This window comes from Dreissena polymorpha, chromosome 1 (genome assembly GCF_020536995.1).
Source record: "Dreissena polymorpha isolate Duluth1 chromosome 1, UMN_Dpol_1.0, whole genome shotgun sequence".
NCBI classification, from domain to species: Eukaryota; Metazoa; Mollusca; class Bivalvia; order Myida; family Dreissenidae; genus Dreissena; species Dreissena polymorpha.
Window position 1 is genome coordinate 70030807 of NC_068355.1, and position 14569 is coordinate 70045375.

Genomic DNA, 14569 nt, shown 5'->3' on the forward strand with positions numbered 1-14569 from the left:
GGCTTAAAATGCAAGCAATACCATCCCATAGTTCACATGTATATGCCACGTCAAACCGCCTTTGTATTTTGAAATCACAACTTTTCCATTGTATATTTTTTATGTTTGCATTTGCCGGATAATTTAAAAATATTGACCAATGCATGCAAGCATAATACGCTTGCGTACATTTTGGTCAAAACTCGATGACCACAACCAGCTATCTTCATTAGTCCCCTTTCTTTTTCTTAGAAAATGTTGTAATTTACAACTTAATGGTGTAGTCTCAAAAATAGCGTGATTAATATATGCTATGAAACAAAGGAAAAATCAAGAGAATGGAAACAAAAAACGAATTAAAGGATGATGTTGGTGCAGAGCATTAAGGCTTCTTAAAACTAGATGCGTTTCGGCCGATTTACAAGCCCATGGTTAATTATGTCTATAATTATTAAACACGATGCACCACCTAGATTCAAACCCGGCCTAGATATTGTCAAGATGAATATTCTGACCAAGTTACACAAGATGAAAATGGATGCATCTACATTGGTAACGAGATTAAGTTGACACCGCACGACTCACAACGGCGGACGCCGGACTAAGCAAGACCCCACTTCGTTCTGAGGTGAGCTAAAACACGAGTCAACACACGACATTCAATGTAACTGCATACTATTATTCAAAGAAGTAAGCAAACATTTGGTGACGCTTTACCAAAATGCAAATAAATTGTAATTCCAGTATATGTCAGCGTACGTTGCTAACAATAATTTAAGTAATTAAAATAACTTGAGCATGAACATTATTACAAGTTTTGCATTTAATTGACAGATACACCATACCGCCAGCTAGTTCCATTTCAATGCGTTATCAGATCTCCACTTTATGCGCCCCATCCCCTTTTGGAAAAAAACGCGCACTAAACTCGCGGACACATGATAGTCCGTACTGGAAATAAGAGATTTGAAAGATATGGACAATAAATAATAATCATAATAAAAAGCGAGCAATTCATAAAATAAAATGTACCAAATCGTAGCAGCCTTTTCATTTAATGTACTCGAGATTTTTTCCGAAGGCTGTTAAATAAAAGGTGGCATTTTGTAGCTCACATCTCACTGCCGTTCAAATCTGGTTTTATTAACCCAGCTTTACCTAGTGTCTAGAAAAAAAGGACTTTGCAAACAGCGTAGACACTGATCGATGAGACGCCGCCTGATGCGGCGTCTCATCAGAATATGCGCTGTTTGCTTAAAGGAATGTCTGTAAGAAATATTCTAAATATAGAAATAAATATACTAGACATACCTAATTTTGGAAATTAAATGATCCAATTTAGAAGGATGGGAGAGTCTACTAGGCATAAATGGGTTAAAATCGGGTTTTATTAATTTATCCGTAAATTACATTATATGCAAAATTTCATGAACGCACACGCGCCGCCTGATGGTGAAATAACAAAATAAAGGCAGACCAGGAATATAAGTAGACAATACATTCATTAATGAAGTACAAATATACATATATATACACTTTATAAACATCTTATACCGTATATAACAAACATACTATAATTACAATAACGATAATTTAATAAACTTTTCCCAATAATACCACGAACAAAATGTAGCATTGTGAACATGTTATCGAAATAAGGTATTAGGAATTTAAAAATAACATTTCACTGGCAACTACAGTTTTATAAAATACTTATGAACAAACAGAGATGTATGAACATTATATATTATACATACTGATTCGCACTTAATATGCTGGTACTAACTTATTACATGGTATTTATATTTTTTATTGCTTTTCTCCTGTGTGTTTCGATAAAGGTTTTACACAATGCTGTAAAATAAGACGAACTGTTCGTCGCTTGATTGCTATAGTGCTCTAACTACCATTTTCATTTATTTGGAGAAAAACGCATGTCAAGGTTTAACCTTTATTTTCTCACTTATTTATGCACGTATGTGGAAATAAATATACCGGAGTGTTTATCAGCAAACGGAGAAATATTAACTTTAGTATATTATATGTTAATGTTATGTGCAATTTTATGTATGGTGATAGAGCATTCTGGTAAAATATATTTAAAAAATCGTTAATGCTGAACTGTTCTATCGGGACATAGAGCATTTTATCGGTTACGGATCTGGGCATTTATTTATTGAACGTCATGAAGATGGACCATTACAGTTCTGAAATGAAACTCAGTCACGTGGTGTAAATTCTGGCAATTGATAGGCTATTCTGAGCGAGAATTCTATTTTGCTCTAAGTCCCGTAGATGGTGCAGTACAGCATTCACCCGATTACGTCATATTAAAGATCTCGTTCTCACGAACACTGCGATATAAAAAAATTCATTTTTGAAAAAAAAATGGAGATAGAGCACTATATCAATTAAGCGACGTGCGCAAACAAATCCATTCGGTAAAACGTTGGTTTAAGTCCATCAAGTCTTACACAATTTCAACGCTCGTCTTAATTTAGCATTTATTATAAGCCAATATCTATATCAGTTTCTAGCAACGCAACCATGCCAAAAAACGGCTAAGATTTCAAGATGTGACATTTTGGTACAATTGACATTTCACACATATAAAATTCAACTTATGAAAATCCTATAATCAAAACTTACACTTGACAGTGAGCAAACAAAATGTGTTTAAAAGACGTTTCGCACCCAACCCTCCATAAAGCTTATACCAGAAAGTCGCACCGCTTGTATAGTTATGTAGAAAAAAGGAACATGCATATCCATTAAAAAAAATAATAATCTTACAATCTGATCATGATGGAAATTGAGTACTGCATCACATATATGTTTTATTCATGGATAAGCTCACATAGAACAATCATATACACAAACGATATCTTACCTCCTAGATACATTAAAAAATATTTCCATGTAACAATACAAGATCAAAGTGAAACTACATTTATATTTGCGAAAGCGAGTTCCACATCATGTTAAGTGGCACGGTGCTAAATTGGACATGGTCAACTAAATGTCCATACAGTACGTTAATAGTATGTGGTAAGTTTCCATGAATTGTAACACATAGTTTTGTGTAATATTAATCTGATATAATATACCATTTTATGTATATATCTACATATTTTATGCAAATAATTAACCTATAAACAAACGCTGTATGGTAATGTTTATAAAACCAGGCTTTCATGTTTTTATAGTGAAATATAAGTGAATTAAAACTGCTTACTCACTGTTTCAAACAGTGAACAATAACAGTAAAAATTATCAATAATTTTCAGTTTTACTGTGAAATGACGTCATTTTTTACGAGACATGTCGTGGAAAACAAGGGCTTAATGCACTCACGAAAAGTGCAGTATGCATCAGCCTGGAAACTGAGCCTATATTTTACAAATACCAAAATATGTTTGCAGTTGATTTGTGATAAAGGTTCTTTAAAAAAAATGTTCGCGAGAGTACACTACGTGGTAATTGATTGGACTGTGCAGCCAGTGCACGCTGATCTAGATCTAGCACGGCTTTGTACGCGCGTGTATTAACCTGGTTTTCCCGCGTATTTTCTCACAAATTGCATGTCATCAATGTGACGAAATGTTACTTGATCTATATGAGATGATAATGTTCAACTAACGCACATGTGAACATGTAGACGATCAAAACACGTTTGAATATGGCCTCAGGTAAAAGTTCAACGACGTCATCAGTTCGTGTACTCCACGTCATTATAGCAGCTCCAATTTGCAATTGCTAGGTAGCACTAGATGTACAGCTAGGTTTCCAGACGCAGTTATATCGCGATCGGTATGGTTCTCTGAAACAAACATGAATCAAATTTATAGGAGGAACATGGACATTGCATAAGGAACACAATGCCGTTATCTCAAATTCTTAAGGGTATTGTATAGTTCATAAGGCTATAACAACTTTTAGCCATTAAATCGCCTCAACGCTGCTTGCGTTTATAGTTCAATTATAAATATTGACATCATGTTCATTTGTTTCTATTATCAAACAAGCTTTCAAAATGAATTAAACATTTTTTCTTTATTTTTACAATCGGAAAAATGCATTCAAAATGCATATCTCACCTTAAGCCCTTATACATTATAATCGTGTTTTTTTTTCTTATGGATAACAAGTATGTGAAAACAAGAAATCTGTCAACTGTGTAGGGCCGCATTTAACCGTTCCGGTTTCGTTTAATATGATGACGAATGATGGATACACGCAGCAAGTTTAGCGAATAGTTTAGATATTTCAGCTGCTTTTTGGGAAAATGGGACTTAAGTCATGTTCGGCCGATAGGAGCCTGTGCAGTCGGGACGTGCTATTCAGGGACGACACTTTCAGCTTTAAATGTATTTTTCGTTTCAAGGTAGTCTCTCCTGAGTAAAATCACATTTGGGTCGACCCTGATAAGCCTGGGCGGACTGCGCAGGCTAACTTCGGACGATAATTTGCGCATATGATACAAGCCACTTTCGCCAGCGCATGGCTCATTTTCTGGTATACATTTACCAGCGCGCTATGGCATTCCTGAATTAAATTACACATGCTACATCTGTTTTATTGCGCGAAAGGTGATGTATTATTAAGCAAACAACCACAAAGACACCACACCGGTGAATTTTAATGAGAAGGAAATGGTTAGAGAAGAATATTATGACACTATTATAAAGAACATATAATAAAACAATCCGTTCTCGTTAAAAAAAGATTAATGACTTCATTAAAATAATGTATAAAATAATAACTGACACTTCTTACACCGGATTTATTTCCACCAAAAAAGATATATTAACACCCCCGGGGTACAAAATCTTTTCTATAAAGTAACCGGTGTACGAATAATACACTAAAAAGTACCCCAGAGTATTGTCGTGTGCCTCTATTTCGGTACTCGGGGTATATTGAGGTTTTATTACGTAGATCCGGGGTACTATTAAGTGGTGCCTGAGCCAGCAAGGACCAATTGAGCGTACCTGATCAATGCCCAACCAGTAACAAGATTAAGGAAAACGTCACTTGCGATCATATCAAAGCCATTCCAAACACAAATAAAGGTGCGCAGGCCATACATTTGATCCGAATTTCTGTATACATGTATATACTTTATTACTTACAGATCAATACAGATTGAAGTCCGCGTCATCGTCCCGTTTAGGGGCCGTCCTGTCGAGCGCTTCGTTCAGCTCGTACGCCGTTGGATAGCTCTTAGAGTCACGTGATCGACCGGTCTCCTGGGCTATGCTTTTCGAGAAATTTCGCTCGTTCATAAACTGGTTTTCGTCCCTCCTAAAGTCACGTGGTGGGTAAAACTCATACCCGCTCAGCTCCGGACGCTGGCGTCTCGCTGGCATGTCGGATTGGTACCCAGCGAAGCTGTCACGTGACACGTTGCTGTGGGCGGGGTAATATCCGCCGTAAATCAGACGTCGTGGAGGTTCCCTGCCTGTGTAGGCCATTCGCTCTTTTTCATACCTATGCTTGTTCTTCTTATGCTTCTTGTTCTTTTTCTTGCCCTTGCGCTTTCGCGATCTGGATCGACGTTCGTCTGGGGGTAATGACCTCGACCTACCATGCGGTATAGTCATAGGAAACGGCCCGAAGGGTGGCGGATGAGTCGGTGGATACGCGAGGTAATCATAGGGAACTCTGCCATATGGGTCCATGTAAGCACTAGGAGGCGGTGGTCTCATCATAAACGGCGGCGGTCTTTCGACTCCGTAACGGACCTCGTATTCATCACGACGGCTCTTTCTCTCGCCTTTCTGGCGCGGGTTATAATCCGTGGGAGGTGTGGATGGCCGCTCGTGTATAGAATCGTCCGTCGAATCATCGGCGTTAGGAATATTTCGTTTTGGCTCCGTTTCCTCTTGACCGTTCACTTGACCGGTGATAGTTTTTGATCTAGACTCTTGTGAATGATGTGAGCCACGTGACCCAGAGGAAGAGCGCGACTTTGAACCGCTGCTTCCTCTCGAATCCGCCCTCGGTCGACGTTCAAATATTGGCGGCCCGTACATAGGTTGTGGGCCTTCCGGGGGCATACCAAACGGGAAAGGTCTAAAACGAGGCGGCGGTGGCGAAAAGAACCTTGGTCGCATTATAAACTGATGGGGCGGAGGCATATAATACATAGGTGGCCGGAACCCCATAGGTGGCGCCATGTGGCGAGTCGGCAGGCGCACGTAAATCGGTGGTGGCACTATCTTTGAAGGCATTTCGCTCGCAAATGTAGTTTGTTCCGTTCCATTCACCGGAAACGTGGGGAGAGCGCCATCAGTGTGCCCCGGTGTAGAGTTTGGAGAATGGGAATTCGATTTGGCATTTATTGTTCCCTCTTTTAGAATATTGTATTTCTTTACCTCTACATTGTTTGTACTGTAGAAGTAGCCCTGCGTTGGTACGGGCTCGAAGAACTCTGGTCCGGCCGTCACTTTTTGACTGATAGTCTCGCCTGGTAGGAGGCGTATGGTTGGACCATCAGTCTTTGCCGCTGTGGTTCGTTCTTCAAACGAATAGTCGACATTGGTTGTATTGATTCCATTTGTTCCACCGTTCACAGCCACCAACCCATTGGTACCGTTCGTCCTTACCGGCTCCACTCGACTCGTCGTACCCATAACTGAACCAGTTGTACCCATAACGGAACCATTCTTCTTGAAATTCATACCAGCAATCCTAGCGACCCTAACCAGATTCAAAGCGTCCCTGGGATTCTGGCAAACGAAGCCATGGCAATCTAACACTTTCCTTCCCTGTGTGCGTCTCGTGATTGCAGTGAAGATTGCCGGCCTGTGCGCATTCTGCCCCCCGGCCGCGGGATCCAGAAGAGACACGAACCGGGCCTGCGCCTCGCCGGTCGAGCCGTTCATCGTCGATACGCAGCGCACCGCAGCGCACAAGGTAAGGGAACCAATCGGAAACTGGACTATGTCACCGGAGTCGCTCAGGTACTGAAGCTGAAGGCAGCTGTTCGATATGGACAACATGGCGTCTATACCTTCAAGAGTTGAGTCGTCGTTCACCGGATACCGGTTCCGTAGCGGCGTCTGGATCGCCTCTAGGCCTTCCGTAGTCTCAATTGGCACCGCACTTCCGATATACAGCACCCGGGCTTTTATCATCGGGGTAGCGCCGTTTAAAGTCCCCATTTTAGTAAGCACTGTTTGTGTATTCACGTGTTCACAGAGTTAACAATTACACTAACGAATCAGGAAGTTTTATTCCGTTGCATTTTGTTCATTTTTCCAATTTTCCAACACTTGCTAACAGGCTGTCAAGAAATTCTTATTAACAATTTAACAGATCCTCCTTCGATATCGTTAGTTTACATTTAATAACATACATACTCCGACCAGAACAATATCAATCACATTAACGGTGTCAGACGATAGAATTTTTGAAGACGTTCCGAAATTCTACACTTCACTCGGCCGAATTTCACGCAATCGCTGAAGCGAGTGTCTGACTAAAGTTTATAGAGGTACTTTCAATAACGTTTGTAACTTTGATGACATACTTTCATTCATGTAACACCTCAGACGAAATGTATTTCTCCAATTTACTGAACCGTATCTTTTATTTAAATTTAATCGACGACATCAGGTGCATAATTAAGCTGTATGTATACGCTTCGATTATGGCAACTTTATATGTAAGTAGTCCGTATTTCAAGATCCCGATCAACGAAGCGAACAGCGGTGTATTCAAACCGGTTTCGAGTATTGTATTTCAAAAATAACTATCATTATACCGCAACGCCCGAGGCCGTCGACGGGGTGAGGCTCTGTAGATTGTATTTAAACTTCGTTGAAATCCCGATAATTTTGCGAAAACACACAACCAAGCGTATTTCTGACAAGATCAAATGTTTATTTCCTTCACAAAGATTACTCATCGGCCTTCGTATATTTGTTATCGATCTCCGATTGTTTACAGACGTTATTGATTAATGCACCTGACGCAGGCATTAACGGGACATATATTACCTGTGTTTTGCCCCATTAATGTCATTCTTTGCCCCATATGCGAAATCCTCAAATATCACTTTTGGTATATTTTATTTATCTTAAAAAAGACGCGACAATTCATCATTGTTCTCGTATTTTTGAATAAATAATGTCCGACGTCATAAACAATACGACTAATAGTGAGTGAATTACTTTGTATGTCGCAAAATGGAGGTCTAGGCGATTATAAAATCACACTGTAAAATATATTTCATTCATAAATTGTGTGGTCGCTTTCGCTATTTAATATTGCGATATGTTTCATTTACAAATAAAGCTTGTTTTAACTGGTATGTCACATGAATGCATAACTTTACTGATTGAATGCCAGGTACTGGACATTCCTTTGCCAAAGGGGAAGTACTCTAGCTGTTTTAAATCATATTGTATTATATAGTTACGTGCCTTTAACATATTACTCCCGAATGCTGATGTTTTTTTTGGAGAAAACCAACCAATCTTAGGGTACGCACACACGGCTTAACCAATTAAAATCATTTTATCAATAACACACCGTATCAACCATTTTTATTGTATTGAGCATGCGATTGGTACATACAATTTATCAGCATTTTGTGCAAAGTGGCGTATTGGTAGACTTTTTCCAAAGATGCGGAGATCCGGATTACAATTCAGTTGTTTGAGTTGAAAACAACACTCTTCTCAGTGGTACTGGTAGATCGGGGGTTATGATGGTTAAGATCGTACTGAAATAAGAAACCATAGCATTTGATCATTTTTGCAGGTGAAGAAAGCAAAAAAACTTGATAGACAATTTTAAAATAACAAATTTACTAGTTTGATTTTTTCAATACATAATATTGAAGAACAATTTATTTTTTCTAGAATACAAAGAAATGAAACACAATTGTATTATTGAGAAAAGGAAAAAAAAATACTAGTAATTAATAAACAAATATGTTTTTACACATCATTTTGTACGATTTACATTTGTAATTTTTGTTTACAAATACTCTGGACTACAGAAAATAATAGCTAATATCAAATTTGTCTCAAAACTATCATTTTATGTCCCCCACCACTATAGTGGGGGACATATTGTTTTTTGCCTGTATGTTGGTTTTTTGGTTTGTTGCTCTGTTTGTTTGCGCCAACTTTAACATTTGCCATAACTTTTGCAATATTGAAGATAGCAAACTTCATATTTGGCATGCATGTGTATCTCATGGAGCTGCACATTTTGAGTGGTGAAAGTTCAAGGTCAAGGTCATCCTTCAAAGCCAAAGGTCAAATATATGGGGACATAGTGTTTCACAAACAAATCTTGTTTTTCTGGCTTTTCTCAAAATATATTAATTTTGTTTAGATGTACACATTGATAACATTTTTTAATAAAAGCGTGAGGAGTCGGCTGTACATGTTCTTTTATGATACCATATAACTAGTAAGCTTTTGAATAGCATGGATTTTTAAGTTTTTTTAGCTATGAATACGAGGACCTTACACGTTCAAGAATGTTTCACTGGTATACAAATACGACTGATCAAAAAGTGTGAGATTCAGAACTTTCATAAACAGAAAGTTTAAATATAACGTTAACGGGTCTACCATGAGAACATTTCAGTATTTTGTTTTTCAATTATTCTGCCATTCCTTGATATATGTACTAGTTGAGAATATAGTGTCCCTATTCTTTTCTGCAAATGTCTCGTGAATGCGCAATAACGTTTTTACAAAATCCGGGATAACAACAACCATGCACGTAAGCATACAGATGAGATAGTCCTTTACGGGAACATCTGTGTTTAGAATGAATACCTATCCATAAAGTGAGACTACAACTTAAACTAGCTGGCTTTGTTAATAGCTGTGTACGAGTGAAAATGAAGAAAACGAGCAACCCATGTCTTTCAACCGGGTAGCCACGATCATTAGAGCCGCGTTCTGAAAAACGGGCTTACATCATGTGCGTAAAGTGTCGTCCCAGATTAGCCTGTGCAGTCCGCACAGGCTAATCAGCGACGACACTTTCCGCTTGTATGGTACTTTTAGTTTCAAGGAAGTCCCTCCTTACCGAAAATCAAGTTTAGGCGGATAGTGTCGTCCCTGATTAGCCTGTGCGGACTGCACGTGCTAATCCGGGATGACACTTTCAGCACATGAATTAAGCCCACTTTTCTCACTTTTAAACGCGCGCGAACCTATTTCTAACCTTACACGTGGCTAGAGGTGGTGAGCCGTGCTTGGGCATTGTTTCAGCGGCGAAACCGCCGCCGACGGCCAGACCAGGTACAAAGCACGCCCGGCGCAAATCCAAGCCAACATTGACCGGACATTATCAATTACGACCACTTCCACCAGATTTTCAAAACTTTGTGTACGTAAATAAGCTATTATGCGCTGTTCGACCGGGCTTTTAGATATTGTCAATAATAACGTTCTGAACAAGTTTCATTAAGATTGAGTCATTCTTGTAGCCTCTAGATGAATAACATTTTTGTTCTATAGTTTGACCTGGTGCTCTTGTTTTGGGCGAACGTAATCCGGATTCGAACTTGTTCAAGCTATTTTAAAGATAAACATTCTGAGCACATTTTATTAAGAGTGGATGAAAAATGAATCATCTAATGCGATAACGAGTAAACAAAATACGACGCATAGCGCACGGCGGACAAAGGTTGACCACAATAACTTACCAAGAAAACTTCGTGCTCAGACGAGCCGAAACATGCACACATTATTGAAAATAGACACCTAGCTTGTTTGAAGTCATTATGAGAAGTACCCGGTAATACTTTTAGTAAATCATTTTTATGGGACCAGTAAGTACCTCGTTTGTAATCTGGGAATCCAATCCTCGTACATCAAAAGACACCCTGTATACATTCCTGCTTTCCTGAATTTTGTTCGAACACGATGGCTTTGATGGGTCCGTATGAGTTCCATGTGGAATATAAGTCCAGGTGTATCCCATATCGGATCCACTTGTTCTTTCAGAAAGCTGAACCGCGTTTATCTTCGCACCTATTTGCAACCTGTAGACGCCGGAACCCTGTGTGACAGTATTTGACTCGCTGGTTATCGATGGACGATAAATTGTATGGAAAATATAGTATTAAGCCCATAGAATGCACATATACACTGTAAGGGTTGGCTAATATTATACGACAATACCGGGTTGGCCGAAAATGAGAATACCAGGCCCCGTATTCAAAAAGCAAATTTAAATCGATTTCAATGCCAAATGACATTGATTTTCAATTTTTGACATCGGTTTTAAAACTTGGTGTTCACAAAGAAAATCGATTTCAAATGACATCCAAAAGCTTTGGTCTGTGAAGGATTTGGAACGTTCAAAGAATGACTTATGATTCCTTTAGCTCACTTTTGTTGCAATCAAAATTTAATTTTATATAAAGGATATGTGAACTTGGCTAAATATTCTTAGAAATGTAATTAACCAAGCGCTCCTTGCATGAATACATGTGCTCTTGACGCATTATTCATTCGCCGTTTTGTTTTGAAACCGGAAGCCACATGGGTGGAATATATAACAAGAGCTTATACAGCATATATTCTTAATAGATAGCTACGATGATATACAAGCATATCTACATCATAATTTTGCGATATATATATCTTTCCAAGAAATGCACTAAGAGAGTTGCAGAAGCCGTAAGACGAGGATATTCAACTTAGTTGCAAGTAGATATTTTAAGGATTGTGTATCATCGCGATTCTATCAACATTTTGGACACCATTGCGTGCATTTTTTTTATAATACAAATTTCATTAAATAATGCTGCACTGTGAAAATTTATTTAGAATACAATTAAGCTGAGTTTGGTGGCCACCATACAGAATATGCGGGGTTTTCTCTGGGTACTCCAACCCAAAGTACATTGCAATTGAAAAAAGCAGTAAACATAAAAAGCTGGACGCTCTAGTAATTCGAAACTTCAACCCATTATAACATGTGTTGGCTCATTTAACCCAATTATGCCTAGCGTCTAGAAAAAAGGCCTTGGCAAACAGCGTAGACCCGGATGAGACGCCGCATGATGCGGCGTCTTATCGGGGTCTGCGCTGTTTGCTTAAAGGAATTTCTGTAAGAAATATTCTAAATATAGAAATAAGTATACTAGATTTTGGAAATAAATTGATCCAATTTAGAAGGATGGGAGAGTCCACTCGGCATAAATGGGTTAAATAAGGTAGTGGAGCAGGCTCCTTATATGATGCACCTTTAGCGCGGACGGTTCATGTCTTGAACCTCGCTCTGGGAAAACGGGGTTTAAAGCAGTTTGGTAAAGTGTCTGCTTGTATTGTATTTTTCGTTTAAATGAAGTCTCTTCTAATGTGAAATCCAGTAGAGGTCGGAAATGTTCTTCCCTGATTAGTCTGTGTTGATTGCACAGGCTAATCAGGGACGACACTATACGAACATGCTTTAAGCCCCGTTGTTTTAGAGCGAGGCTCACTAACGAAGTTCTAAAATGCGCATAAACGGCTGGCTGTATTGACACGGTAAAGGGTGGCGCCAGATAACATTTTCTACTTTTTAATCAGACAGTGTACATCCGTCAAGCTGTTTATAGGAAATGGGTTTGTATTAAACCGAACTATAACTTTAACGGTTTCATGACTCTGTCAAAATCATTTCTTTTTTCTACACTCCTTCATTTTCAGAAAAATACAATAATGAGTAACCAAACACCAATGGCTGGGAGGAATTCACATTCTTTACGCATGGCCACAATTTGAATTAATTGCAGTTTCGTACAAAGTAGTGGCTGTTAAACTTTAGCGGGTATCTTTACACGAACTGCGATTTGTGTTTTTTTTTTCGCGTAACCAAAATGTTTAAGACGGTTCAACGTTTATATCTTCTCTATAAACAAGGGACCTCATATTGGCGCTGTTTGCTCGAGACTGTCTCGTCAACATAAAGTAAGGTCGGTCGAAAGTCATAATGCATTTAAGTAAATAACTGTATATAAAAAAAATGTAAGAAAACGTTAAAAAAGGTTAAAGTTAATGCAACACACTTAGTTATTGTTGGTTCTTTCTTCGTGTGGCACACACAAAATAACACAAAGTCTTAAAATATTGGTTGTACAAATAGTTTTATTTATACATAGAACGGTTGTAATTTAAATATGCACCAGCATTCCCTATATACCATTGCATGTAGTTAAATGCTCTCATAAGCGGAAAATAACAAAATATATGTATACATGATTAAACAATTCTGAAATTAACATATGCATTGAAAAGAAAATGCGGTTTGATTGCAATAAGTTGAACACATAAACATAATCATAAACATATGATTCACAGGTGCATGCATTATATTTTCCTATTATGAAAAAGTATTAACTTTAAACTGAGTAATTAAAGTGTTGACATCGATTTCATTTATGGAAGAGAAAATGATTGCGCTCTTAATTTTAAATTTCCTCAATTCAGCACATAAACATATGATTCACAGGTAAATACATGCATTACGTTTTGATATTATGAAAAAGAATTAACTTTAAACTGCGTAATTATAGTTTTTACATCGAGTTTAGTTATAGAATAGAAAATTGGTACGCTCTAAACTTTAAATTCTTCAATAAAGGGTATTTGGCAATGTTCCCCAGTTCAGGCAAACAACAGGTTTCAAGATTTACAAATATTAAAGCAATAATATAATATCATCGTTTATCTCACAAAACCCCTGCCATCAAATGCCATGTGCGTGTAGACGCTTCCAATCTGGCATTCAAATTGAAATTAATACAAAAAAAAGTAATATATATCCACATATAAATATACACGATGTACTAAAAAAGTTTTGTTTTATTTGTATACTCGAATATTTAATCAAAAACGATTATACTTTTGTAAATGACTATCTGATATGTTACGAAGATGAATACAGTACAGACTTTATTACCTTATACATAATGTTTTATTATATTTCACATAGTATGTTATTTTACATCATACACGTAAACGTTTTTCAGTATGGAAATCGTAACCATATATACACTGTACATTACTATATATACACTGTACATTACTATATACCGGTATACACTGTACATTACTATATTTCATTCATCCGTGTTTTTCAGTAAATCATTATACATTAATAATGCACTATCATCAGGGCGTTTTTCACATGACTTGTTGAAGCAAGACGACTTGATCTTACGATTATATCTGGCAAATATGCTCGCCTCACAACCAAGCGTACTGTTACATATTCAGCTGCAGTAATATTTTACCTCACACCTAACTTGAACTAGCTACAGTACTCATTTCAAACGAAACACATTTGCTATATCGATAAGTACCGATTTTAATACTATCATTCACTATCCCAAGGTGTATATTTTTTATATAAAGAGCGTTTAACAAAACAAATCCACTCAAGAGTGAGTTCACATAATGAACGTAAATATCACATCCAGCGACAATCAGTACACAATATATATGAAAACATGAACAAGTATTTTTCTCAAAGCTAATGTACTCCTTAAAAAGTCATAATTGGTAGCAAGTCTCAAGACTCACAAGTCACACAAGTGTTTGTTTATCCCTTCCAAGCGTATTTT

At 37.7% G+C, this 14569-nt stretch overlaps 1 protein-coding gene and 1 long non-coding RNA gene across 2 annotated transcripts; both read right to left on the reverse strand.

Moving 5' to 3' along the window:
• Positions 1-1502: 1502 nt before the first annotated feature.
• Positions 1503-8154, reverse strand: LOC127834272 (uncharacterized). Its single transcript, XM_052359988.1, has 2 exons — positions 5112-8154; positions 1503-3799 (listed from the first exon to the last, which is right to left on the reverse strand). The coding sequence occupies exon 1, from the start codon at positions 7143-7145 to the stop codon at positions 5115-5117; it is 2031 nt and encodes a 676-aa protein (XP_052215948.1). The 5' UTR covers positions 7146-8154; the 3' UTR covers positions 1503-3799; positions 5112-5114.
• Positions 8155-8519: 365 nt separating this feature from the next.
• On the reverse strand, positions 8520-10991 carry LOC127834441 (uncharacterized). The gene is made up of 2 exons (XR_008027942.1): positions 10795-10991; positions 8520-8710 (listed from the first exon to the last, which is right to left on the reverse strand). It is a non-coding gene; the product is annotated as an uncharacterized LOC127834441 (long non-coding RNA).
• Positions 10992-14569: the final 3578 nt, after the last annotated feature.

Bases quoted from the DNA above. Each gene is read 5' to 3' on its own strand.
- LOC127834272 (XM_052359988.1), bottom strand. From the start codon at position 7,145: ATGGGGACTTTAAACGGCGCTACCCCGATGATAAAAGCCCGGGTGCTG.